This window comes from Onychomys torridus, chromosome 19, assembly GCF_903995425.1.
Source record: "Onychomys torridus chromosome 19, mOncTor1.1, whole genome shotgun sequence".
NCBI classification, from domain to species: domain Eukaryota; kingdom Metazoa; phylum Chordata; class Mammalia; order Rodentia; family Cricetidae; genus Onychomys; species Onychomys torridus.
Genome location: NC_050461.1, coordinates 52,258,656 through 52,285,596, shown reverse-complemented (window position 1 = coordinate 52,285,596; position 26,941 = coordinate 52,258,656). Strand labels below are relative to the sequence as shown.

At 44.5% G+C, this 26,941-nt stretch overlaps 1 protein-coding gene across 4 annotated transcripts in view; it reads right to left on the bottom strand.

The window, feature by feature from the left end:
• Arid1b (AT-rich interaction domain 1B) overlaps positions 1-26,941 on the bottom strand; it is a 369,773-nt gene that overhangs the window by 85,193 nt on the left and 257,639 nt on the right. For all 4 annotated transcript variants that reach the window (XM_036168635.1, XM_036168631.1, XM_036168632.1 and 1 more), the window contains 2 exons: positions 24,078-24,321; positions 1,673-1,762 (listed from right to left, as the gene is read on the bottom strand). In XM_036168635.1, the coding sequence (XP_036024528.1) occupies positions 1,673-1,762; positions 24,078-24,321 (334 nt within the window). The remainder of the gene's footprint in view (positions 1-1,672; positions 1,763-24,077; positions 24,322-26,941) is intronic.

Genomic DNA, 26,941 nt, shown 5'->3' with positions numbered 1-26,941 from the left:
TATTTTGAAAATAGAACCTAGCTATCAAACATGTAAAAGAAGTGTTTTTTTTTTTTTAATTTTTAAATTTTATCAAATGCTACTAGGAGCAAACATTTCTTCTTAAATTTTAACAAATAATAAACTGTACTTACATTTAAAGGAAAATTAACTCATATATGTCAGCCCATATTTAACTTAATAGCTGCTTTTAACAAAGGAACTTTTCCCTTTTTTTGGAAGCTGTCTAGACATGTTTCTAGAACTCAGAAACGGTGGTTTAGGGAATATGCTCATAGAAAAACATTTTAGATCTAGCAACTTTTGAAATGAATGATTAATTTGTTATTCAAAGGAAATGGCTGCTAGAACTGCCCAGATCGTCAGGTATCCAGTGTATTAACTAGACCACACCAAAGGTAACACAGAGGAGAAGCCTACAAACAGAGTTATGCGGTGCAGGGGAAATACCTACATCCTGGCCCGCAAGCTGATCGCAGCAGGGTTCCTCACGGATGTCAGGGTTTCATGCTTGTGTTTCAAGGGCTGGGGAAATGCTGTCTGAGGGGCTGTCTGCTCATTAGTGTGCTGCTGTACTCCGTATTTTAGGCTCCAAAAGAGATACCTATGTCCTGAACAGGTGGGCGCCCAGTGCAGGGATGGTTCCTTTTATTATCGCCTCAGTGGCCCAACTACAGGACACAAACCAGGACCAGTGAGCCCCAGTTCTCTTGCATCCCCTCAGCGCTGGTGACAGCTGCGAGCCTGTCAACAGGCTGACTAAACTGTGCCACCCTAACCTTCCGATAAGAAGCCAGGAGGCAGGCCCAGCAATGGGATTCACAGTGTGCATGTGACTCCCACATACTCTAAATTAGTTTCAAAGCCATCTCTACAAATCTCCCAGGAGTACCCAGGTACACCAGCACTCAGAAATTTCCTTCTCCAAGGCTGCCTGTGTGGAAAAGGTAGTCCATACTGAGCTAGGTTAAAAATCACCCCGGTCCCTGCAGTGATGCGTAATTCTTCTCTATACTAATCTGGGTTAAAATTGCCGTTCCTGACCCACTGCCCCAGAAGCAACTGTACCTTCCCTACAGAGGACAAGAGGACTGAGGGATAGGCCTAAGGGACACCAGGCATTCTGAACACACCATGGAGTAATGCCACGGGGAGTTTGCAGAAGGAGACAGCATCTGTTTGTAAGCAGAAGGAAAGCACACGCGCTCCTTTCCTGACCTGGATGCCACCGAGCCTCCAGTGAGGGAATCTCTGTGAACTCTACGTCTCTCTCGGGGCGGACCATGTGATCTTTCAGGTGGACTCCAGTCTGGAGACCACACACACACACACACACACACACACACACACACACACACACACTCATACATGCATACTAGTGCACACACACATATACACACTTGAAAACAAAAATACACACACACACACACACACACAAACACTGACATTAATTTATCAGAATGTGTACAGGTGATGTTGCACAGTGCTTTGTGAATGCATATGTTTTGGGCCTTAAGTCTCCCCTTGGCCAAAAGTCACTTAATCTATGAGAAAGACTCCTTCCCTCTTCATGATTGGAGTTATACAAAAGCTCGTGTTCACTTGATAGGAGACACTACACCCTCATCTACCTTGTCTACAGTGGGAGTGCTGGGCATGGCCTGAGACTCACCTCTCTCCTGTGGCATTGGTGACTGGCTCAAGGCAGGATGGGAACTGGATTCTGACTGGCTCCCAGGTGGTTGGGGAGGCATCTGGCTGCCTGTAAAACACAGGAGGGAAACACAGACTTATACTTAATACTGCAACCACCAAAGCCAAGATACAGTTAACAGTTCACTTTTATGATCACGAAAGGCACAGAGATGAGACCTCAAAAAGTAAAAGATTTCATCTTTCCCCCTGTAAAATGAAAAAAAAAAAAAGAGATAAGGATATTTACCAAAAGATCTGCTTAAAAAGACAAAAACCGAGAAACCGCTGCTGAATGACTTCTGAAACTCATGGAGGAATTGACCAGTGGCTGCAATCCGACACACTCTGCACCGCATTTCACAAACCCAAGATGGCCAGCCCAATTTAGCTCTTGAGTCTGAACTCATCCCCACAGGGCAGGAATAATGTCCGATCCCTACAGTAACATCAACTGAGGAGCACGGAGCAGGGCACTGCCTGGGCACTGCTGACTTTTGCTGCTGATACAGCAACAGCATCTCTTTAACTCCCAGATGTTTAATGTTCATTCAACTATTTCCTCACATATGATGTGAGTTTCCTGAGGTGACAATCATGTCTTTTCACTCCTTGAATACCTCCCTTAGCATGAAGAATATAACTCATAATCTCAAAATAAAGGAAAGACATTTATTTTATTGGTAAAAGAGAGACACAAATCATGTGGAAGCTTGAGGCATAATTCTGAAATTAAGTCTCACAAGGTACTTGACAGTATTAACTCACTTCCTGGCCCAGAGGTTTAGAGCCATTTCTAAGACGAGAGATATGGCAGAATTAAAAAGTATTGAATTTAACACCGCCCTTAAGGCCCAAGCATGCATAGCATGAGGTATTGCTATGTGATGCTCTACCTTCTCCCTCAGTTACAATGAATATAAAAGAGACACTCCCAAACTCCATGCAACTCCCCCATATTCCTGTTGAGTGTGGTCACGTGATCATGGCAGCTTATGCTAACTACTTTGATTCCACAGGTCCTGTTCTCCCATAGCTAAATACATTCCCGACAAGAACCACAGCTGAGTAGAGATGGAAACCAAAGGCTTCAAGATTGCCACCAATTCAACCCACTGGAGGTTGTGTGACACACATCCATGCCATCTCCATCCTGGAGGCTCCGGGGACTGCCACTCCTAAGTAACTAATAATGACGCTTGCACAGGACCGCCAAAGGAAGGCAGAGGACGTCCACCGCAGGTCGACGGAGGCTAGAGCTATGGAAGCGCAACTGTAAAACAACCCAGAGGTTCTTTTGGGGGGCTTAGGAACTCACTTTTAGAGAGTAATACGAAACTTGGTACATATTTCTGAGTGTTCCTCTGTCACGTTCAGGCGATAGTTGGAGCAATGAGGAACCCCTAGATGTGTCCACAGACAATAGCAAAGGAGACCCGACAAACAGCATGGTGTGCTCCAACTGGCTTCATCTTCGGCATCTACAGTGACCTAATATTAGTACCAAATAATTACCTGTACAGTAAAAACACTTAACATTCTGGTCTAAAACAACTCCAAGGGCAAACACTGGTCATTGACGCAGCTATAGATCCACAAAAATTGCTTTGTAGCCACTGCGGGGTACATGCTTCCTATGAAATGAAATGCCCCATGGCCCCAATCTATAGTCCATTTAGAAATTTAAAGCACTCTGCAGCCAAACTCAGACTTTTAAAAGTGTCACTGGGGAATGAGCTGCCGCAAGACAGTAAGTGTTTACATTATAATGCTTGCCTCTGCGTGACAGGCTGGATTCATAGGCTCACACGGAGAAAACAAACAGCAATTCTATGTCAACACAGGGCAGTATGGCGTCCACTGTGCATGCCTGAGGCATTGCTCTCCCGTATGATGCACCAAGCAAAAGTAAAAGGGCTGCAAGAAACCCATCCCATCATGCATACAGCATTGTCACAGCCAACACTGCAACCTGGTGCAATGTAACGGTGATGTCCCTTCAGAGCAATGAAGCTTGCATGCATTAAATTTACCCTTATAACAAAATAAACAGCTGTTAAATGTTGAAGAAAAATAAACCTACATTACTTCAATTTCCCTGCTTTCACCCTTTTTTAGCTTCTTCCATAACTATTACGTAACTGTGATCACTTGGGAATAACATCCTGTGTGCATGCAGGGATAACTGCTGTTAGAGCAGATGACCCAGAAAACATACATGTGAAATGTAACACAGGAGAACTCATTTTGTCCACAGTCCAAAGGAGGAAATCCAGAGCCTTTTTATGGACTAATTAAGTCAATACCTTCAAATCTGTGGGGTTTTATATATGCTGATTTTAAGTAAAACCTTTTAGAGTTTGGTAATTATTTCAGGAGGACATGGCCATGTAAGGTAAAAAAATCAACCTTAGGAGGGACTCTAACCTCCATAGTTTAATTCTAACCACAATTCAAACCTTCGTTATGCCCCATGTTTGCCCCTCACCTGTATCTGTCATCATATGAGCACAATGGGAAAATACAACTGGACAACACCACTGTAAACGAGAATGGATCCCACCACTCACACCTGTGTCCTTATGAACGAACAGCTGTAGAAACACTTTCTTGTAAAAGGGAGAACATTTTAGTGAGGCACCAATAAGTTACCTCAGTTTCTACTTTTGTTTGGCTGAAACACCAAGAACAGTATGTCACCCTATATCTGGAACTCTACCTCCCCTCATGGCTGTATCTTATGCAACTACAACATAATTATGTAGGGATCTATCTGCAGACCGTATTTGAATTTGTCCTGTTTCTAGGATCATCCAATACTGCTTTTAGCCATGTTCCCTACTGTCTCCTTAGTGTCCCCCAGTGTCCCCTGATGCCGTATAATCTTGACATTTCAGAAGTGAACTAATGAGTTGTTTTGTATGGTGCTCCCCAGTCAGATTTGGGTAAGACATTTTCATCACTGAAAACAAAGACATGCAGTTTGGGATATGTGTGAGAAAACATCCTTTTCTGTTCATCCTATCATGGGGCTGGAACATGTTGACTACATGATCTGACTGGCGTTGGCTTCGGGTGTTCATTTCCCCTTTGAGTTTGATCCAAGTCCCACATCTCTCTCAACTTTCACCTGCTAATTTCAGCATCTTTTAGAAGATCCTCCCTATGAGGTTAACCACAAGGGTATTTATCTGCTAATGGTAACTTCCTATTTCCCCCTGACTTCCATGTGTGTTAACTGGATTTCAATCTGAGGAAACCCAGGTCCTCATATCAACCTCTTCTTGTTCACTAAGGAACATGGCAGGAAGGTGACAGACGTTTGTTTCTCCTACATGCTGCCATATGAGGAAAATGAAGGGTTCTGTAGTATGTTAGTGGACTTGGATAGGATCTAAAGGGAGATGGTTCCGCAGGATCTCCAAAGCAGACTTGCCCTATAATGTGAACTGACTTAAGGGGTGGGTAGGAATTCTTCAGAACTTGACAGCTTCACTTCCTATCACAGCTTTTAGTTTTAATTAAACCTATTGACATGCGCATTAGTGCACGTGTGTATGTCTGTGGAGGACAGAAGTAGACATGGGTGTCTTCCTTGATTTCTCTCCACCCATATCCTGAGGCACAGTCTCTCCCAGAGAACAGTGACTTAGCTAGTCTACTAGCCAGCTTGCTGGGGAACCCAGTGTTTCCTTCACTGTGACCGCAGGTGGGCTACCAACCACATCACCTGGCTTTTAAGTGTGCTCTGGGGATTGTAATTCTAGCTCTTGGGGTTTTGTGGTAAATTGCTGAGCCATCCTCCTAGCCCCTTTTGCTAAAAATTTTGATCTGGAATGTTCCCCAAACTCAAGCTTTAAAGGCCTGGTCTCTGGGAAGTAGTGGACTCTCAGAGGTAGAGCCTAGTGGAAAGTCTTGGTTGTTGGGATAACAGCTACTAAGGGAATCCGAGGATGCATGCCTCCTGTTCTTTCTTTTGCTTCCTGGCCACCAGCAAATGAGCAGCCACGTTCTACCCCATGTTCCCATTACGATATAATACCCAACTTAGGCCCAAAGCAACAGGCACCTTAACGTAGATCTAAACTTCCCGAATTAAGGTCCAACATCGACATTTCCCCTCTTAACTCATGTTGGATTTGTCACAGCCATGGAAAGCTAACTTATTTCCACAACCAACAGGAAGTGGCCTGTGCTGTGATTTGAATGAAGTTGGAAGCAGAGTCTCCGCTAAGTGGCTTCTCGAGGTAGTTCCTGTGCTCCGCTGTCAGGGCGCCCTCTTTTCACTACATATGTCCGTATTTTTAGGACCACCAGAGGCTGCAGGCTCATCTTGGATTTGTCTTGCACCAGTCCTGGGATCGGTCTGTTACTTTTATTAGTCCTGGTTCCCGTTTCTGGTGACAGTGCTCTACAACTTAGCTCTGGGTGTCAGGGAGGCGCACAGTTAATAGTATACTAATGCTTCTGCTCTCCCAGCGGACAGAGGCATACCCTAAGCCATGTACTACATGAACCTATGTGCTGATGTTTACATGTATAAAGATTAGTTTATATACACACCTCCAGTCCCAGTCCCAAACCGGAGAACATTTAAAGCTTCTCACAACCTCGCCCAGTAACACACCCAAATTAATTGAAATCAATTAATTTCCTTAAGTTACACACACAAAGCAACTAATTAGTGTCGCTGTTCCATTTGTACACCATGGCTGGCAGCACTTGCTCTGGCACTGTGAGATGCTTCTATAGTTTAAAAGCCAAAGTTAAAAACGTGCACAGAACCACTCCATCCAACTCCCAGTGGCTTGCCAACTCCAGTTCCAGGGGGTGTGATGGCATCTTCTGACCTCTGTGGACCCCAGCACGCATGTGGTCTACTTACATAAATGCAGGCAAATACCCATACAAATACAATGTAAAGAAATAATCTGTAAAATAATCCCACCCTTAGTCTAGTGATTTGACCAGCTGTCATTTCACTTACGAATCTGTCATATACATTTGCTCTAATTTTGGACGCCCTATCAATCTAACTGCACTGGAGAAGCTGTATCTTTTTCTTTACTTCTTCTTATGCCTTTGATTGAATTCTCTTGTTTAACTGCACTGGCTGCTATCATTGGTACATTGTTGATATTAATGAAGTGGTCATCCTTGCCTCACTTGTATAAATAGAAATAAATTCCTTGCAAGGCTGTCCACAACATAACCACAACTAGAAACATCTGATGATTGATTGATATCTCCTTTCTTTTTAAAATCATGATTGAAATCAGATTTTTGTTAAAGATTACATTCCCCCCTTACATTTTATTTCCATGCCTATAATATTAGTACAAGTGTTACTATTGAACCATTCCGACTTTCCGGGATAAATTACATTTAGCTAACATACAACTAGATTGTGGTATTATATTTCCTTTCTAAATCTACACTAACTATATTTTAAAGGTAAATTTTCTAATTAAAAACAGCGTAAGACAGCTGATAAAGAAGTATTTTTTAGTAGAATAAACAAGATATAGCAACTCCATACAGAATTTAGAGAAAATTTGCTAATATGTACATTTTGACAACCTGGCACACATCTAGTAAGCGTAATTTATAGGGTAAGGACTAGTTAATAATATGTAATGTTGGTATGACTCATTTTGACCATTACAGAAACCGACCTCTGGGCCTGTCCGTGAGGGGTTTTCTGAAAGATATGGACTGAAGTGGAAGACCCACCCTGAGTATGGTGGCACCATTCACGCAAGAGAAAGGGGAAGGGGAGCTAAGCGGCACTCTGCTTTCGAGCTGCAGACACCATGTGACCAGCTGCCTTAAGCTCCTACCACCACGCCTTCCCAGCCAGGACAGAGCACACCCACCCACTCTGAGCCAGAACAAACCCTGCCCTCCTGAAGCTGCTTTTGGGAAGGATTTTGTTACAGTAACAAAGAAAAACAAGGAATACACTAGCTCAGCATGCAGCAGCAGCAAGGTGTGGCGTGGTTCGGCTCTGACACTCTAAACCTGCACATTTCTCCCTGATGGACGCTGGCATTAATACTCATGCTTTTTCAATTTCCTTCTATGTTTACTGTATGACACGTCTCATTACAGTGTGAATCCCACAAGAACAGAGACCCCTGTTTCCTTCATTCTTTGCTGCATCTCCAGAACCACACAGTACGCATTTGATACATCTTTGTTGACAAACGAATACATGACTGCTCATTCTAGAAAGCAAACTCAGACTAACAGCTAATTAGATTTCTATGAGTTAACAGTAATCATGTAATTTTATCTTGTTATTCTAAATCAGGATTAGGCAATCTTTTTTTTTTTTTTTTTTATAAACTGGCAGATAGTAAATATTTTAGGCTCTGCAGACCGTATGTTCTCTGCCACAACTACTTAACTCAGTGATTGTGGATAGTTTAAAAGCAGCCACTGATGATGCATGAAATGGTAAAAAATAGAACTTTATTGATGACACTGTGATGCCCTGGAATTGTCCACGGGCACAGTTAGCTGGCCCTTTATAAGTGGTTCTATAAGGAAGGAATCAGGCAGGACAGTGTGCTGAAAAGCCAGTACTCATCAGGCAGTGCTTCATAAGACCAGTCCTGACAGCAGCCTGACGAGACACCCTCCCCTATTCAACAGAGGTTATGGAAACCCACACACAGCAGTGTGCGCACAGTTGGAAGGCTCAGAAAGCTGATGATGCCTCTGATCTCAAGGAGTCCTGAGATTCACAAGGCCCCTTCCCAAGGTTTGAAAAGTAGTAAAGGATTCCTGGGAGAGAGGAGACTGTCCCGTGGAGTTGCCTGCACACTGTGCACAGAGCTTCAGGGATTCAGCTTGTGAGCCATCACACACACTGGGGTGAGCTTTTGGCAGCCTATGAGTCACCATGCTCCTATAAGTCACCTCAGTCAGCTCATCAGTTCACTGAGCCACACTTGGTGGACTAGTCTCTTTGGTCTGTGGTTGGTGGCCTTTCTGGGATTAACTGATGCTTGTTCCCCTTTTCCCAGAAGTCACACAACGACCTAAGACCTCTGCAAGCCAGCCTTCGGACAAGCTCACTACCCTCTCCCTGGTAATCCCAGCAAGTGCAGGTCTAAGAGCTAAATTATTTTCTCAGCTCTTAGGTCAAACAAAATGGAAAATAAAACCGACCGATGAGACCGCACTGCACAGATAATTCGGACCAGTGTTGTGTTGGGATGGCAAATGGTAAGCAGTGAGCAGACTGCCACAGTGACTCTGTGACTACAGCAGACAAGATTAGAACTGAACCACAGCAGCCTTGGGAAACAAACTACCTAGCCTCTGAGAGAGGGAGCGAGGGAGCGAGGGAGCGGGAGGAAGAGGAGAGGAGAGGAGAGGAGAGGAGAGGAGAGGAGAGGAGAGGAGAGGAGAGGAGAGAGGGAGAGAGAGAGAGAGAGAGAGAGAGAGAGAGAGAGAGAGAGAGAGAGAGAGAGAGAGAGAGAATGAATATGAATATGCATATGGAGTTGGCCCTCGGCTTCCACTATGTAGGCCCCAAGGATCAACTCAGGCAGCGGCCTTAGTAGCAGGCATCCGCAGTGAGCTGCCTCACCAGCCCAGGAGTTGGTTAGCAGAATTCCAGACCTTGTCACTAAGCACCCTGTCTGCTGAGAACCTCAGAGACGACTAGCCAGCCAACAAAACTGCCCAGGTTGCTGGGATTTGTATATCATTTTGGCTATTGGAAAACCAATCTTCTTGATTACTAGTAGAATATTATTAGAAATACTAAGGGTTTGTTAGTTTGGGTGTTTTGTTTAAACTCTTTACACATCAAACCTAGCTACTCCAAGTTTATCTTAGAACTTACAAACCATTATCTGGACATCGTTCTGCTTTATCCCTCACCCTTGCGTGTGCATGCACACGCATATACATACGTTCCAAGGATGTGCGGATGGATACCAGAGGACAACTTCCAAGAGTTGGTTCTCTCTACCATGTGGGCTCTGGGAGCAGCTGTGGTCACCAGGCCTGGTGGGAGCCTTGCCTGCTGAGCCATCTCACCTGACCTCTCTTCCCCTCTGCATTTCCTTCTGCCCAAAGTCATAGAATAGGAGATCTAAAGGGGAGGATGGACTTCTTGCATAAAATTGCAATCAGTGTCTATCATTCAGACTCCTTTATTTTCCATACTGCACATACACCAGTCTGTCAAAATTTGAAAACTGGGTGCCTTTAAAGCTCGTGCCTTTCGGCCACAGCAGTGAGAAAGTGGTAGCTCCAAGTCTTACTCATGCACAACTCCAGACATGAAATGCAGAAGCTCCACCCACTAAATCTGCTCTAATCCTTGCTTTGAAGTGTGTGTGTGTGTGGGGGGGGGAGTGGGGAGCCAAACAGAGCAGGCAGTTTATATTTCCCTCACCAGGACAAATTAATAGAAACAAAACCTAATTTTCCCCTTCTCTTACCCATTCTTATTCCTCTTCAATATTTTTCCTCTTACTAAGATTCCTTTCTTTTTGTTTGAGAAGCTTAATATTTGGCTGCCTTGTGAAGAGACGGGTCTAGTGACAGATGAAAGACTTGCATTCATCCTGTAATTCAGAATAAGGGGGAAATCGACCGCTGTGCATTTAAGATTCTAACAACCTTGCAATTTTGTATGGTCGTTTCCCCCACCCGTTCTTTTGAAGAAATCTGCCTTTATTCTGCTAATAACTAACCACAGTTGCAGCAGCATGGATCCGATTAGCAGTTCTTAGGATAACAAAAGGGACAAGGAGAAATAAAAACTGTGAATGGGGTTGCCAATTTGTCCACCTGGACCCCCAGGAGAAAGATTAGTTGAGCGCCTGCTTCCTTTCTTCCCCTTGATCCGGCTCTCTGCGGAGGGATGAGGACAGGTGCCCCGAGAGCCAGGTAGGCTCCTTTAATCAAAGGTGGCTGGCTCCACACAGTTCCAATACTCTGTGACAATTCTGCTTGCAAACATGAGCAGCTATGAAAATGCCATGCGGGATGGGCTTGCCCTCAGAGTCACTGCCCACCTAAGAACCCATACACCTCAAGAGAGTGAACAGGGGTGCTGGGGGTTGTTGCAGACACAAGAGGCCATGTTTTAACACAACACTCACTCAGTAGGCATGGTGACCACTCCTGGATGAGTCAGGCTGGAGGAAAAGAGGTATAGTTTGGGAGCGTTAGAATCTCAGGAAGGAGAGCAACAGATTAAAACACAGTACTGGGGGACAAATGGGCTCCTCAGGTAAAGGCCCTTGCTGTGCAAGGTGGGTTTCAGTTCTCAGGGGCAAGGGAGAAAGAAAGAAGCGACTCTGCCAAGTCACCCTCTGACCTCCACACGTGTGCCGTGCATGTGTCCTCGGCCACATGCATACACATAACAAACAACTACCAAAAACCATGGTTTCTAGTCCATTAAATATAGAATTAGCTTCTGATAAATATAGAATTAATCAATTTATGTGTAAAATTAATCACGTTTCTGAAAAATTTAAAAACTTATTGCATTTCAACTATACCAAGTTTATTTTTGTGATAAAACTTAAACTTCTATCGCCTTGATGTAAAACTACATTGATTGAGTTAGTCTGTGATAATGTGTACATGTGTGTGAGCACATGTGCTGGAGTATACCAGAGGCTGATCTGTATTTTTACACCTTATTATTTTAGACAGGGTATCTCATTAAAGTTTGAGCACACTGACTCAGCTAAGATGGCGGGATAGTCAGCTCCAGGGGTCTACCGATCTCTGCCTCTTCAGTGCAGGAATTACAGATGTGTACTACCAAACTCAGTTGTTTGTTTTACACGGGACTGAGGTGTCCAAATTCAGGTCTTCATGTTTATGGAACAAGCATTTGAATGAGCTATTTATTTCTTTTTTGAGGCAGGGTTTCATGTAGTCTAGGCTGGCCTTCAACTTGCAATGGAGCTGAAGCTTGATCCCAAGGGCTTCAAGCATGTACTATCATGCCCTGTTTACATGGTGCTGGAGCCCAGGGCTTTACTCCTGTGCAAACGCTAAACCAACTGAGCTACTACATTCCCAGCTCCAAAATTACTTTTAAAAGTAAAGTGAAAGCCAAAGCATTGTACTGCTTTTGGAGACTCAACTTCAGTCTGAAATCTCTCAGACCAAGGGATCCACCTAACACCTTACTGCTCCCATTTAAGCTAATAAACACCTGAGTAACATGTTCTGATGTCCCATCCCTAGTGTGCCGGAAGCTGGGGGCTTCAATCAATGGCTTTTGAAGTGAAGGGAGGAGTACAGTGAACCTAGGGCAATGGGCAGCAGAAGCCTTCACGTGTGCAGGCTACTGAGGGGGCTTCCGGTGTGCTAAGCCAGCGGCGCAGGCTACAGCGGAGACAGCTGCATTGGAGCAGTGGCTGTGCTCCTGGGCACACAGCCATCAGAACTCTATGAGCTGTGCCCAGGTTAGCTCTGATACAGGGGACAACTTGAAGATGCATGACAAAGGCCACTAGGACATGGAGAAGAAGACAGACATTCTGATCCACAGCCTCATGCATTCACCATCAATGCTTACTTTGGGTATTAGCTAGTTATTTATCAAGCACGCTTTGGAAATATCTCATCTCTTCCAAATATCTGGAGCATGTTACTTACCTGTTGCTAAAGCATAGATCAGCACTAGCTAATGTTTCCCTACAAATGCTAATGCATCTGTGTGAAGGATCAGACAGACATAGGCAAGGGCCTTTCACACAAGAAGGCCTGCCTCACATCAACAAGTTCAGAACTAGGTTTTTAAACAGAATGATCTATCATAGTTGAGTCTCCTTTAAGAACGGAAAAGAACAATCAAATGATAGGAAAAAAAAATACCAAGGCACAAAGATTACGCAAATGCAGGAATAAGTTAGCTATGGAATCAACTTCAGATTTTTCTTTTCTTGGACTTTTTTTCCCCTTCAGAACTGGCATTCTTAAATTTGGCCAACATCAATTGAGCGCCCCCTGCTGGCCAGGCACTGTTCTCCCACAACCGGAACACACAGAGGAAGGCGAAATCTCCTGTATGGAAGAGGCCTCAGTAGCTACTTAGTGAGAAGAAAGAGACCTCAGCTGATCTGGGGAGACGGATGGCCGATGCCAGGTAAAGGAGTTAGCACATTAGACTTTATTCAGCTGTGTGGGCAAAGATCTTGCCCGCAGCCATAGTTAGCAGTTCACAAACAGGGAAATCTGTTCCAAGACCATTTCTAAGGGAGAACACAGACAGGAAGGGAGGGGAGAGGAGGCAGGAGAGGGGAGGGGTTAGAGGTGAAGATGGAGCAACACACTGAGTATGGACAGAGTCCAGCTCTCTCAAAGGGATGCCTTTCTGGTTTTTGGGGTGGTGGTGGTGGTGGAATAATTGTGCAGATGGGGATCCCAACACTAACTGATTCAGGCCCGAGACTGTAACTGCCTCCTATCATAGCCTTGAACTGCAGCGGTACTACAAACTGAGTTCATAACCTAGCTCTAGAAAGGTGAGAAAACAAAACAAAAATAAAAACAAAACTGGCAACCGTCCGTCCCTGAGTGGGCTCTTTATCCCCAAGCTTTTCAGTGAGCAATAACTGAATAGTAATCACCTACAGACTAAAGGAGAGTGAGGGAAGACCCCATGGCGGACAGTGACTCCAGCACTTCCAGGGCCCGGCCCAGAGGCTCTGGGTAGCTAGAGCCACAGCATCTGAATAGGGAAGAGAGAGCGGGGACCAGCAGTGTTGTGTCACAAGCCCTCCCGATGCTGACAAGGCTTGGTGCCTCTACACTTCATGTCAAACCCCACAGGCTCGCGCTTAGAATTTTCACTGAGATACAAGCCCTGCCTTCAGGTTCTTACATTTAACTTTCTGGTTTAAAAACAAACAAGCAAGCAAGCAAAACCTTCCTCTGAGTGACAAGAAGAACCACTAACAACAGTCAGATGGAACAGGGTCGACACCAAATGCTAGGCTTCCCTTTCTCCCACCTGCTCCTGCATTGTCTACAATGCAGAGCTACTGCTCTTAAATCTCTTCATCCCCCCCAATCTTTCACTACCCCCAATACCCACTGTGACTACCCTTCCTGAGGACCCTGCCATGGCCTACAGGCCCTGATTCTGTCCTTTCCCCTACAAGGCAGCCAGAATGACCCCTTAAAGCCTAAATGGGATCATGATGTTCCTACATACTCACCTTTTAGTGGTTTCCCACTACACTTAAAACCACACATCCTAATCTTACAAAGTTCCAGACAAGACTTCTCCACTGGAGGATACAATTCAAAAACTCTAGCAGATGCTCAAGATTGCAGAGAACCCTGGACCTTATATATTGGTATATTTTTCCTTATACATAAAGACCTGTGATAAGGTTTTCCTTTATTAGGCATACTAAGAGATTAACATTAAAAATGAAGCAAAAATAATTATAATGTGCCTGCCTTATTCATTGGGGCAGGGCCTGTCAAACAATCTTTCTGGGGATTTGTTGGCTTGCTCTGGAGATCCCCTGCATCTGGGTCCTGGGGATCTGAACTTCAGTCCAAATGCTTAACTGTTGAGATGTTTCCCACACTAAGAGCACTCACTCATTTATGTACTTCATGTCTTTCTCACATCATGAGAACATGGCCTCTACATGCAGGGTCAGTGCACTTCTCCAGGTTTCCAGAAACAGTCTACAGTCTACTCTGTGGAGTGAATGAAGCAAGAAGGTGATACATGAAGGAAGGACATGAGTGGTTGGGCTGGCTGGCCTGCCACAGGATACACCTGACTGACAGGCAGCATGCAGAATGCAATCCCACCCTCCTGTGCAGCAGCAGCAGCACCACATCCTCAGCAAGGTCACACTCCTGGCATTCTGCTGTGTGCATTTAAAGCAGTTTGCAAGTACAAACCCTGATGTCACTTTGTGTTTGGATGGGAGAATGTCAACACTAACAACCTCTGGTTATACCATTTATAAACATGCAGATGTGGATTATTAAAGATGAATGCATTTCAGGATTGGTGTCGGCGTTCCGTTTGTCTCGTGCCGGAATCAATTCTGCTCTTCATTAGTCAATGACAACCCACATCATCCTGCTATGGAAGAGAAATCCAAGGTGCAAGCATGTGAGTGAATATAAGTGACGGACTGATTAGTACCAGACTTACCGTCAATAATCAATCAACACATCATGATACTCAGGGTTCAGGTTATCAGAAGACAGGAAAATAGACCTAACACTCCTTCCACACCATTTTAGAAAAACACTCAGAAAAGTTTAGGAATGCCTTGGTTCTAAGTACTATTCATTCAACTATCATTTTCTAAAAGGTAGCAAAAAACGGATTTGGACACTTTTTTCTTCCAGACCTTAATCAGTTCACAAGCTCTGCAGCCCCAGTCTTGAGTCCTCAGTATAGCAGGTCAATGCCAACAGCTTCTCCAGAGGCTGTGTGCTGCTGTGTGCAGGTTTGCAGCAGTGACAGTCCACTGAGCTCAGAAAAGAAGGCCAGAAATGAACAAGGTGTCTGACTCTCACTTCAGTGGACTACGCAATGAAGACAGACACACAGACAGGTACCAGAGATGAGAGATGAGGGCGGCAGGAGCTTAAATAGAATGATGTACCTTCTTAGATCAGAGAAGGTGAACAGACAGGTGGAAGGACATTGGAGAAGTTCCCAAAATTCCCATGTTCCCTAAATATGGAGGGAGGAGGAACACATGTGTTAGAGGAACTGAAGACCTATATCTTTAGAAAATAGAAGCCACACTCACCTTCCAGCCAGGAGAATGCCAGGCTGGGTGTAGCTGTAAGTGCCAGAGGGCAAGGCTTGTGTGTGTGTGTGTGTCCACCAATACAGAGCCCTTTCACATTGGGTGTATGAACTGTTACAGGCTGCTAAGGGAAGCTGAATGTCACGATTTTCCTACCCAAGCGCTCTATGTCTGCGCACTACCTCTCAAAACCAAAATACATTTCCGCTTCCTTCACTGTGGCTAGGCATCATTTGGAAAGGATGGGAAATTACTGCTTTGTTTAACACACAAATATTTTACATTGTAAGGGGGAAAATACTGGCTAAGTTCTCTCAGTTTGTAGAAATGCTGAATTGATGTTTTCTGTGCTGCCACAGATTAGAAACATGGATATATCAATGGCACTTTGTGTTTAATTTTTTTTTTTCTTTTGCCTGCTCAGTTTGCCAATAAGCAGCATGCACTCCCCTTGGAACAAGCTGTTGCAGAATTTCTACCTCCAGAGAAGCCAAAAAGGACCATGTGATAGATGTAGGGAAGTGAGCTAGCAGGTAGGATGCTAGTGCAGACACACAAAACCCTTCTGCTGTCCCTACAACGCCACGTGCAGCCTCATACTTGCAATCCTGAAAGAAAACTGACCCAGAAATGTTTACACACAGAAATAAACCTGCGATTTACCCTGAGGTTTACTAAAGAGAAATTAAAACATGGAAAATGTATTTCTTCAGGATGGACTTGGCTTGAGCCTGGAAGGATTTAAAAGTCTATGGAGAAAAGATTAAACAAAGGGGGGGGGGCACCGTCTGCACCCTCTGCAGTGCATTTTACAGACACGAATCTTGACAAACATCAGGGACGATCACTTCCTCACCCTGCTGACCCTGGCGCAGGACTAACTCCAAGCCGCCATCCACCTTCCTCTTGTCTGCTTTAGTATCTTGTGAATGTTTGACCAGAGTGTCTTCTTGTTTGTAGCTGCAGTTCTGGGAGCCACTTGGGTTCCTGGGGGGGTTGTTTTAACTATCACAGGGCAGCCCAGCAACTTGTACCCCCTCCCCCGCCAACTACTCTTTTTAAAACATGCTCACTTGTTGTTTGAGGGCTAGTTAGATGAACAATTCACCCTCCAGGAGCTAACCGACAGAGCTCTGGAATGAGGCCAAACTCTAAGGGACAGGAGTTCCCAGAGCACAGACCGTCTCTGGCCAAGCTTCCTTTGCAGGTTCTACCCTGGCAAGCTTTTGCAAGGCAGCCAGCAGAAACTAGAGGCCTTTGCTGGGCATGAGTGTGCCACCTCCTGGGAAAGGGACAGGTGTGCAGGAGCTGTGTGTGTGCGTGTGTACATTCATGCTTGCACTGCACCAGCTGCAGAGCACGGGGGTGGGGGAGGTTCCTGAAGAGGGAGGCATGCACAGAGGGGAGGGAGGCAAAGGGCAGTAGCACTGGAAGGATGAGTGGAAGGTTCCTCCTCTCTAGCCTCCTCTCCTCCTCGCTAGGCTCCTCCTCCTCTCTAGCCTCCTCTCCTCCTCGCCTCGCTAGGCTCTCTAGGCTCCTCCTCCTCTCTAGGCTCCTCCTCCTCTCTAGGCTCCTCTCCCCAGCCCTCTGGACTCCTGCTTGACCTACCAAACAAAGCCCTCACTCTCATGTGGACAAGCCCTCAGTCAGAGGGGAAAGTGAGTGAGTCACCTCCATCAACAAAACACACAGCAATGCCTACAATCTCACACACACACACCACACACCACCACCACCACCACCACCACCAACAACAACAACACCACCACCAACAACAACAACAAAAACAGGGGTAGGAGGGATTTGGCCTTTGCATTTTGATGAAACTCTTGTTTTGCTCTCGTGGCTAGGAAGATGTGCCTTTGATTACTCTTCCTAGAATAAGAACCAATACCACACAAAAGTGGCCAGAAAGCCATGTCCTTTTGGTGAGGCACTCATGTGAACAGCTAACTCTGGATGGTATTTTCTTGTCCTGACTTATTCCCATCCATGGCCGTCTGCAGTCAGATGAGGGTGACTGAACTCCACGTACAGCAGGACAGATGCAAAAATCCAGAAAGGAGCATGAGCAGGAATACCCTGCAGTTTACACCCTTAGACATCATTAATGAAAGCAAACAGGCAGTATGAGCAAACGCAGCGTCTACCAGGCCATGAACACCTCCTGCCCATCCCCTGCCTTTGCATAGCCGCTCTGCCAGTCCTTAACCTAGGCTGCACTTACAGCACAGGTAGGAAGAGCTATGTTAAACCCAAGCTGCAAAGTGTGGGCCAGTCCACATGTGTGCTTTGTTAGTGATCTGGAAGGGGGCTCAGGAGGCAAGGCCAGCATAATCAACATACAGGGCTGTCTTCAGGCATCAGCTCTGCATTGACTGGTGCTGACTCAGCATGGGCAGAGCTGGGGGATCAGATCCTGTATTTGTGCATTCAAATCCAGTACATTCAAAGGCCTTTTTTTTCTCCATAGTCCCCGTAAGGGACTCTGGTACTGAAACTTGAGGAACTGCCACACTGCCACGTGACCAACACTTCAGAATTAACCACAACCTAACCAAAATGAAACACATGTGCCCTACCAACAAGGAGGATGAAGGCTCTTCACTCGGGTCTTAAATACAAATGCATCACTAACGGAAGGTGAGAAAGAGAAGGTAATAGAGAGCAGACCTTCTAATGGCACCAGGGGAAGAATGCCACACAGGCTGGCCTGACCTCTTGGATGCTGTTTGAACCTCTACCTTGTAATGACAGGCGTCTGCAATGCCGGAGCACAGCGAGTGCTAAGGAGGCCATCCATGTCCCTAACAGGACATCTCCAGCAGCCATTGGGCACCTTATTTGGGTGTTGATCTAGCTGTGAGGCCCATCAGTTGACAACTGTGTTTATTAGGGCAGAGATGGAGAAAGTGGTTATTCCTCTTCAACAGATCCTGGGCAGTTAGCTCCAGGAAGAAAGAGCAGAGCATCTGGCCCTGCCTGGCCCAGCGGTGGGCTGCACAGCAGCTGAGTGCTCCCCAGTGACCTGCAGCAAAGGTGAGACTGGGAGAGCCAGTCCACGGGCAAGGCCAGATAAAACAAGCTGGTGCTGAGGGCAAGAGCAAGCCAAAGGCTGCAACAATGTTCCTGAACCATGCTCTGGGAATCATGCAACCTCTCCAGGACATAGATACATGGGTGAGTGGACTCAGAATCAAGCGCTGGGAGTGTTATGCCAGCCTGGAGTGTACAGTCAACAAAACTAAAGATGAGAAATGGGGATGGAGATGGAATCAGGCTAAATTAGTCTCTAATGGAAGGTATATTAGCATTTAATTAAAAGTAAATAAACAGCAAAAAGAAACTCCTATGATCAACTCCAACCTATGTGAAAAATGAACATAAATGGGAAAACTCAAGGTGCTGAATACTTCCTAGAGAGTAGTTTCATCATATAGCCCAACTGGACTCATCCTTGGGATTCCACTGCCTCAGCCTCCAAAGTACCAGGATTATAGACATGTACCACCACACTGGGTAATAGGTCACACCTTTAAAAGAACTCTCAAGAAAACAGTGCCATGAAAGTTTAATGACCACTATAAAAAACCTTACATTCAGGCTGAGGACTTGGCTCAGTGGAGGATGTACCAAGCCCTGGGCCGGATTCCCTGAAATCAAAACACAAACAAATAGTACCCAAACAAACAGAAAAACCAAACTATATTAGAAGGTTGTGAATACAGTTCCATGGCAAGGGTGCTTGCTTAGTATTTGTGAGGCCCTGGGTTCATCCACAGGAAGACACTCCCGCTCGCTCTGGCCCTTCTATCTTAGAAGAACAAACATATAGTCTGTTTTTGATCTCACAGGAGTACTCAGCTAAGAGACTGAGTTCTAAAGCAGAACCTGGGCTGTTCAGTGGTTAGATTGTTTTTAAGACTGTGGGGCTTTTATACCTTATTTTGTATTCTGACACTAGTATGAGATCTTGCCAACAGGCAAGGAAGGGTTATGGTTTAACAAGATGCATTTGTGTGTCAATCTGACAAGGGATCCACATATGATGGCTAATCTTGGTTGTCAACCTGACATACACTTGGGAGGTTGAGGCAGGACAATCAGTTCAAGATCCAGGCCAGTCACAGGTATACAGCAAGACTTCGTCTCAAAAACACAACTGAACAGAACACAGAATCTCTATTTGAAAAGGTAAATCTATTGTGAACATTTATTTACACCAGGTTTCAAATTCAAACCATCACTGTCCATCACTCAGAAAGCTGCGTGAGGTCATTCAGGTACAAATCCATGTCACAATGAAACCCCAAGCTCCCTGTGGAACACTGAGCTTTGGTGCCATTTCCCACCAGTCCAGTAACGCCACCACTCTGGCAATTACCAGCATCATGTTAGCAAAAGCCTTCTGAGCACAAACCTGCCTTGGGGTTCTGGAGAGCGGGGCAGTCCTAGCACTGATACTGTTAAGAGCAGGGTCTCTGGGACCACTGTGAGGCCCAGCAAGTATTCCAGAAAGAGGGTAACATCATGGTGTGTGTGTGTGTGTGTGTGTGTGTGTGTGTGTGTGTCACACTTTACACAACCAACACTATACTGTGTGTCTGTGCAAGAGGCAGAGATCACCAAGAAGTGACTTCAAAAGTTTCCTACCACAAAAAGGAGAGCTTTTAAAGCTGCCTGGCCTCAGTACTAAACGCCACTGGACGGTGTGACCCAACATAGCCTAGCAGCTGGTGACTGGAAGCAGCTGGAAGAGCACAGTGAAATGCCTTAGCCAAAATGAACTCAAATGTCAACTGTATTGCCTAATAAGTTATGGGAGAATCATAAAAACATAACATTTAATTTGTAAAATAGACAAACTAGAACACAGCACACACAGTGTGGCTGAGGGGACCATATATGTTTTCTGATTTGCCTAGGAACTTCCTGGTTTTCAGAGCTGTGTGCTGTGGCTATTAACAGTCCCTCAGTTTGATGAAATATTACAGTCATCCAAAGGAGGATAAGTTTCCATTAAAAAAAATGTAGTAAATAAAAATAGTAACATAAACTCTAAAAATGGAATAAATAAAATTCTTTTAAAAAGTGATAAAATATATAGGGAGGGAGAGGAAATGGTGTTGGGATAAGGAACAAGCCGGCAGATGATGCCGTTATCTCTAACATACCACAGGCCTGGAGGTCTGTACAGACAGACAGAAAGTGACAGAGCTGTGTAGAAAGAGGAAGTGAGGTAGCTGGGCTAAGATAGCCAATGAGAGGGCAGAACAGCAAGGCAATAAAGGCATGGGCAGACAGGAAGTAACGTGAATTTGGAAGCTTCAGAGTTGGTGAGGTAAGGTTGGCTGGTGGCTTTCCATATTTCCCTGTCCTAAGGCTTTCACCATCCCCCCCCCAAAAAAAAAGAAAAGAAAAGAAAGAAGAGGCTATAGATAAGGGGTAGATTATTGCATCTACTTTTAAAAGACAACCACTAGTTTTAAATACTTTACACTGGATTGGATTTTTATATATTGTATACAAATTATACATATTGAGATTGATATTGTTAGAAAATGCTGTACGTTTATTTCTAATCTTGTTCAGGATATTGTACCTATACAGATCATTTAACAATGTAATGCAATTTGCTAACCCTTGAATGAGTGTTATTACCAACTATTATAATATAAAGAAATGAAAGTTAGTAGACATTATAATCAAACTTGTAGTCATATTAGGTATGTTTTCAAAGTCAAGCAGAGATATATTTTAGATAGACAGGTCATCTTCAAACCCTTCAGAGATCTATAAAATATGGCTTTTTAAAATGTTTTAATAACATAGATCTTTTTCTTTTTTTTATGACTATGAGACATATCTGTTCCTGGCAGTACCAATCTACTTCAGAGAAGATATGGGCATTGAAGAAACTGTATATGGAATTTACTTTCATTGTGGTAAAAGTTAGCTACTGAGCAACAAAGTACCCTCGAATCAACTGCTGACAGTATGCTATCCAAAATGGACAAACAGGACACAAAACAAAGGACTACCAATCCTTGCCAAGACAGGTGTGGTGCAGCTTTGGCAACAGGGGTCCTCTGAGGCCAGGACAATATGACACCATTGCTGAAGTAGCTTTGCAATCCAGAAAAGGTACAGTGCCCCTTTCTTTGAAGGTTGGAACAGGCAATGGAGCAATGGCTTCTGGTGTGCAGTGGAACAGTAGATGAAACAGTTATTCTTGAAGGAGTAACTAGGCTGATGGTGTCTAACCTCTCAATGGTAGACTGGCATTTAATAAAGGAGATGAAGCCATCCACAAGCTGAAAAGAATGGCAGCTGAATTCCAAAAACACCAGCAATGTCCAGAATTTAAAATCCTGAATCATGACAGGACACTGGAGGAATTCAAGTTTATCTGGTACATGGAACACTTGCGCGCTGAATGTGAGGTTGAGTTGTAGGCCTTTTGTATATCCTTCTTTGAAAATGAGTCTGCAGGCTGAAGATGATGCCCCAACATGCAGAGAAACCTCGGGTGACTGTCCAGGCAGCTGGCTGTTTCTGTCATAACTCATTTTTTAGAAGTTGCTTGTTTGTACTTCCTGTTTTACTAGGTAATATTATTTCCTTCTTGGGTCTCTGAGGGAGTTGAAGATTAGATAGTAACAATTTCCCTTGTTAAGAAATTCACTAAGAGGTGTTAAGTGTATAAGTTTGAAAGACATCAGAAGATAGTTTTCTGTTGGTAATATGTTAGGATAGAAAGTGAATTAGGTACATTTTGAACTCACCAAAATAGGATATATAATGGAATATTTTCTCTGAATTTGTCAATACAAATGGACTAGATATTATTGATGTATTTATTGCCTGTATATATTGTATATAGTTATTGTACTTATTGTATATAGTTTTTCTTATATTAGTTATAACTTTTTTAATTTTTAAATTTTTATTAGACAAAAAGGGGGAAATGTGTTGATATTTTATTTGTGCTGAAATGTGGTGATATTTTATTTGTGCTGCAATGTGATATTTTATTTGTATGTTAATAAATAAAACTTGCTTGGAGATCAGGGGGAAAAGGTAAGCCATTTAAAGTAAACAAGAAGTCAGGCAGCACACGCCCTTAATCCCTTAGCAGGCAGGATCTCTGTGTGTTCAAGAGCCAATGTGGTGACACACGCCTTTAATCCCAGTACCAACCATAGAGACCTGGAGGTCTGTATAGACAGACAGAAAGTGTAGACAGAGCTGTGTAGGAAGAGGAAGTGAGTAGCTGGGCTAAGAGCCAATGAGAGGGCAGAACAACAAGGCAATGAAAGCCTGGGTAGACAGGAATAAACTCACATTTGGAAGCTGCAGAGTTGGTGAAGTAAGGTTAGCTGGTGGCTTTCCATATTTCCCTGATCTAAGGCTTTCACCCCTGTATTCAGCTCTGTGTTTTTTATTTAATAAGGCCATTTAGAAATTCATCTACACCCACCAGTTCTTAGATTAGATTCATCGCATAATTACAGTGCATTGTGCATTTATACATAATATTACATGTATAACTATTATTTATAAATATGACACAATAAAAATTTTATAAAACATGAAAGGAATAAAATATGAAAGAGGTAAAATTATCACCTATGATTTTGGGGGAGAATATGATAAATTATCAAGCAGTTTACCAGCTGTTCAATTCTCATTTTAATAGGTTAGTGGAAAGTGCTCTCTGGAAACTATCATGTTAGCAGAAGTTACATGTCAAAAAATTACATCTTGTTTTGTGAGAGTGGAAAGCTGGTTACTGGTGGGTTTGAATAGCTGGGACAATACCAGAAAGATGAACGTGGTTAAGCAATTAAGAACCCCAACAAAACACAGACACAGGCATACACACACACACACAGACACACACACAGATACAGACACACACAGACACACACACACACACACACACACACACACACACACACACACACAGACGATACAGATGTCAAGTGAACCCAAGAGTTAGCAAGAACACAAACTCTATTAGAAAGGAGGTATGAGCGTGTATCAGTTTGGCACTTTGGATTGTAGTTGGCACCAACCAGTGTGTGACTGTGATCAGACACAGATAAACACCAACTCTGAAAACACGTTAGAAAATAACTGTCATAGTATATCCATCAAACAGAACCAGATCCACGGTCGACACCAGTCAGCAGCCTCATCTCAGGGCACTTCCTGATGGAGGATCTTCACTGTAGAACCATTCCAAGAGAGCGGCCAGTGAAGACTTTTGTTTATGGCAAACTGAACGTGTGAAAGTAGTTGGTCAATCTTCAGTCATATCACCCCAAATGCACATCCCATCAGAAAGTAGTTGGTCATTTATTATTCATTTGTTGAGACTCTTTGGAAACTGGGACTCTGGTATGTTTGGTGGGAAATGCAGTTAGATCCCTAATATGTAACCATATCCATGTCTTAAAGGACTAAGACAGAGTGAATAGAAAGGCAAAGTGTGAGAGATGCTGCTGAGGCCAGACCTGTCTTCACACTGGGGTTGGAAGGGGGACAACGGACAGACCGAGGATGGGGACAGCAGATGATTAAGGATGACAGTACCTGGAATACTTGCAGGGGAAATCGGACCAGACCGAGATTGGTTGCTTCCCACAGGAGAGCCAACAGGAGAAGGTGACGGCCCCCCAGGGATGCTGGAGAGATGGGGTGATGCGTGTGGGGAGAAAGGAGACTGAGCCGGGTTGCTCTGATCCCCCTGGCTGCTCGTAGAACCGGATGCACTGACGGCGGAGCTCAGAGTGGTTTCCGTTCCCGTGGGGAGGTCATCGATGGAGCCAGACAGGTCCTGAGGAAGGAAGAGAAAGCATGCGTTCACACACTGGGACCACTAAGGACACAAAGCATGATTTGAAAGTGGCGATGCCACTCCTTCAGAGACAGCGTGAGTGGGCAAGACTGAGATTCAGTGCGGCCGCGTCTCACTAGACTCCTGCGAGCTCACACAGAAGGCCTGGCATCACTTAAAAGTCAGGCAAGCTGCATCTCCCACTCACCGGCTGCCCTTGAAGGTTCCCAGCTGTGGGCTTCTTCAAAATGCTACACCAGGCAGCCCTCTGGAGAGCAAATTACCACAGCAATGAGGACTTCAATCAAGGGAGCAACTACAGGCTTGGGGGAACCTCCAGATGGAAATCAAAGCTGGGGTGCTGTAATCTAATAATGGAGAAAATCCGAGCTGAACTTGGTGGTGAGCAATTCCCCATGTTTAAGCATTATAATAAAATACTGGCATTTGCATTTTAGTATATTATGGAAATACAATCCTGTTGACATTATATGGTCAGAAATGAGTTGTAATGTTACACAATATGCCCTTATGCAACGATTCTGCACTGTTAATACCATCTAATTTGACTATAACAGCCTTGGAGGAGGCTACTCAAGTCTCCACGCAAAGGCTCCACAGACCCTAAGCTTGAAGTAACAAACTCTTAAGGGTACCTTCCTCAGGTGAGAACGCAGTAACGAAAGAAAAAGGCAGGATGAGAGAGAAGACAGACAGATAAGGAACACAGCGGCTGTGTTCCCAGGCCACCCGGGGAGCGACTGTCACCAGATGCCCAGAAATTAGACACAGGCCCGCTGGTGTGACAGCTCTCCCAGGTGGTCAGCGCAGGAAGGCCTGTCCAGACTGGAAGCTGGATGCAGAGGGAGTGGGAGAGCCAAACTGCAGCCTGAAACAGCAGGGCAACGCTGCTCTGAACGGATGTGCTCCACTCAGTTCTCTATCCATACGTAAGAGGGCCTTCTGGAGCAAGATCTCTCAGAACTGATTCAGGAAGACGCTTGGGGCTCAGAAGAAATGCAGTGGACAAACCCAGGCCTAGACCCTAGGCCCTGGACACTGAGCTGGGCCAGGAACTTCCCTCTTAGGAGGATGTTATCAGAGATAAAAATGGGCATACACTGCAGCTGATCAGCCCCATAAAAACATGGAGTGTACATTGAAGAAGTCTTATGACAAGAGTAATATTGGTTTAAGTAAAATAAAAAGTAATCTTATGAAGCCAAATAATTCTGCTTATGAAAATCAACACCACAATTGAAAATATCTAACCTCTGGAAAAGGTGTTATCAAATCTCTCAAATAAGATGAGGTAAATTGATTCAGATTTTTCCGAATTCAGAGATAAAACCAACATTTCTGCTCTAGGCACATGGTGTACGTGATTTCGCACACACTCAGCCTGTAAAACTTCCTATTTAAACTCAATCACTGACTGGCTCAGTGGTAGTGCCACTTAGATCTTACAAATTAGACGTTGCTTTTACAAAGCCAGGTAGGAATAGAGAAAGGCTATTAACCCAGTAACATGCCATACACCACTCAGAAACAAAACACCCCCTGTCAATCAACACAATTAGCACACTTCCATGAACAATGTGGCTGATGTGTCCAAAGAGAAAGGGGTCGCTTCTCCTCCACCCCAGGCTTCCTGTTCACTTATCGATGTACCCACTCTGCAAACTGGGTGGGTGTGGATCTGAGGGAGAGGAGCAGGTATCCTGGGCTGAGCTTCTCAGGGTTTGCCTTGCAGGCACTTCCTTCCTACCACATGTAACCAACCACCGCAATCAATGACCTGTGTGTTAAAGGTGAGTTGTACTTACACTCTGCCCACAAGCTACCCACGCGGTTATGTGCAAAATAAACAAATAAACACAACCACAAAACCCCAATAGTAGTATTTGTTGACATACTGGAAATGTATGAAATTCAAATGGTGGCCTCCTGTAATTCCTTAAACAAGACACACCCAGCCCTTAGCACTGCCCCTGAATGCTGTGGCAATGTGGAGCAGAGCACCTGGGACAGGCCATGTGATGGAGGATGTTTACCATCTGACTGACTCCTGATGCAAAGACCTAGCTAGGTCTAGGTGCTAGGCAGGTCTCAGGTGCACCACACAAAGCACTCACTGCATGTGATAGTTCACGCAGACTTTGCCAGGAACAGTACCACAATCTCTCTGACTGAGCGATGTAGGTTGGTGCTGGGAGTGAATATCTCAGCACTGAACGAAGAAACACATAAACAATGCGAAGGAGGCTGTGCAAAACCGTTTGTTTTGCAAAAAAGGATGTCCTAGAACTAGAGGTCTGGCAAAAACACTAGCTGCAATGGCTTTTGGGTGTTTTCACCCCCTTGATAGGGGTGGTGATGGTGTCTCAGCCCATTGGACCAAACTCAACTTCACAATTTGATGTGATTGGCTAATCAGCCCAAAGGAATGGCCAGGCTTGTCTCACTCAGTAGCTTTGATAAGAAAAAAACAAAAACAAAAGACAAAATTTCCCGCAGTTTACTAGTTTTCTCTTAAAAATACAAAAGACCAAACAAAGCCTTTCCCGGGACTGGGAAACTTAGCAGGTGAGGTGCTTGTGACTGAGCTTGACCACACACG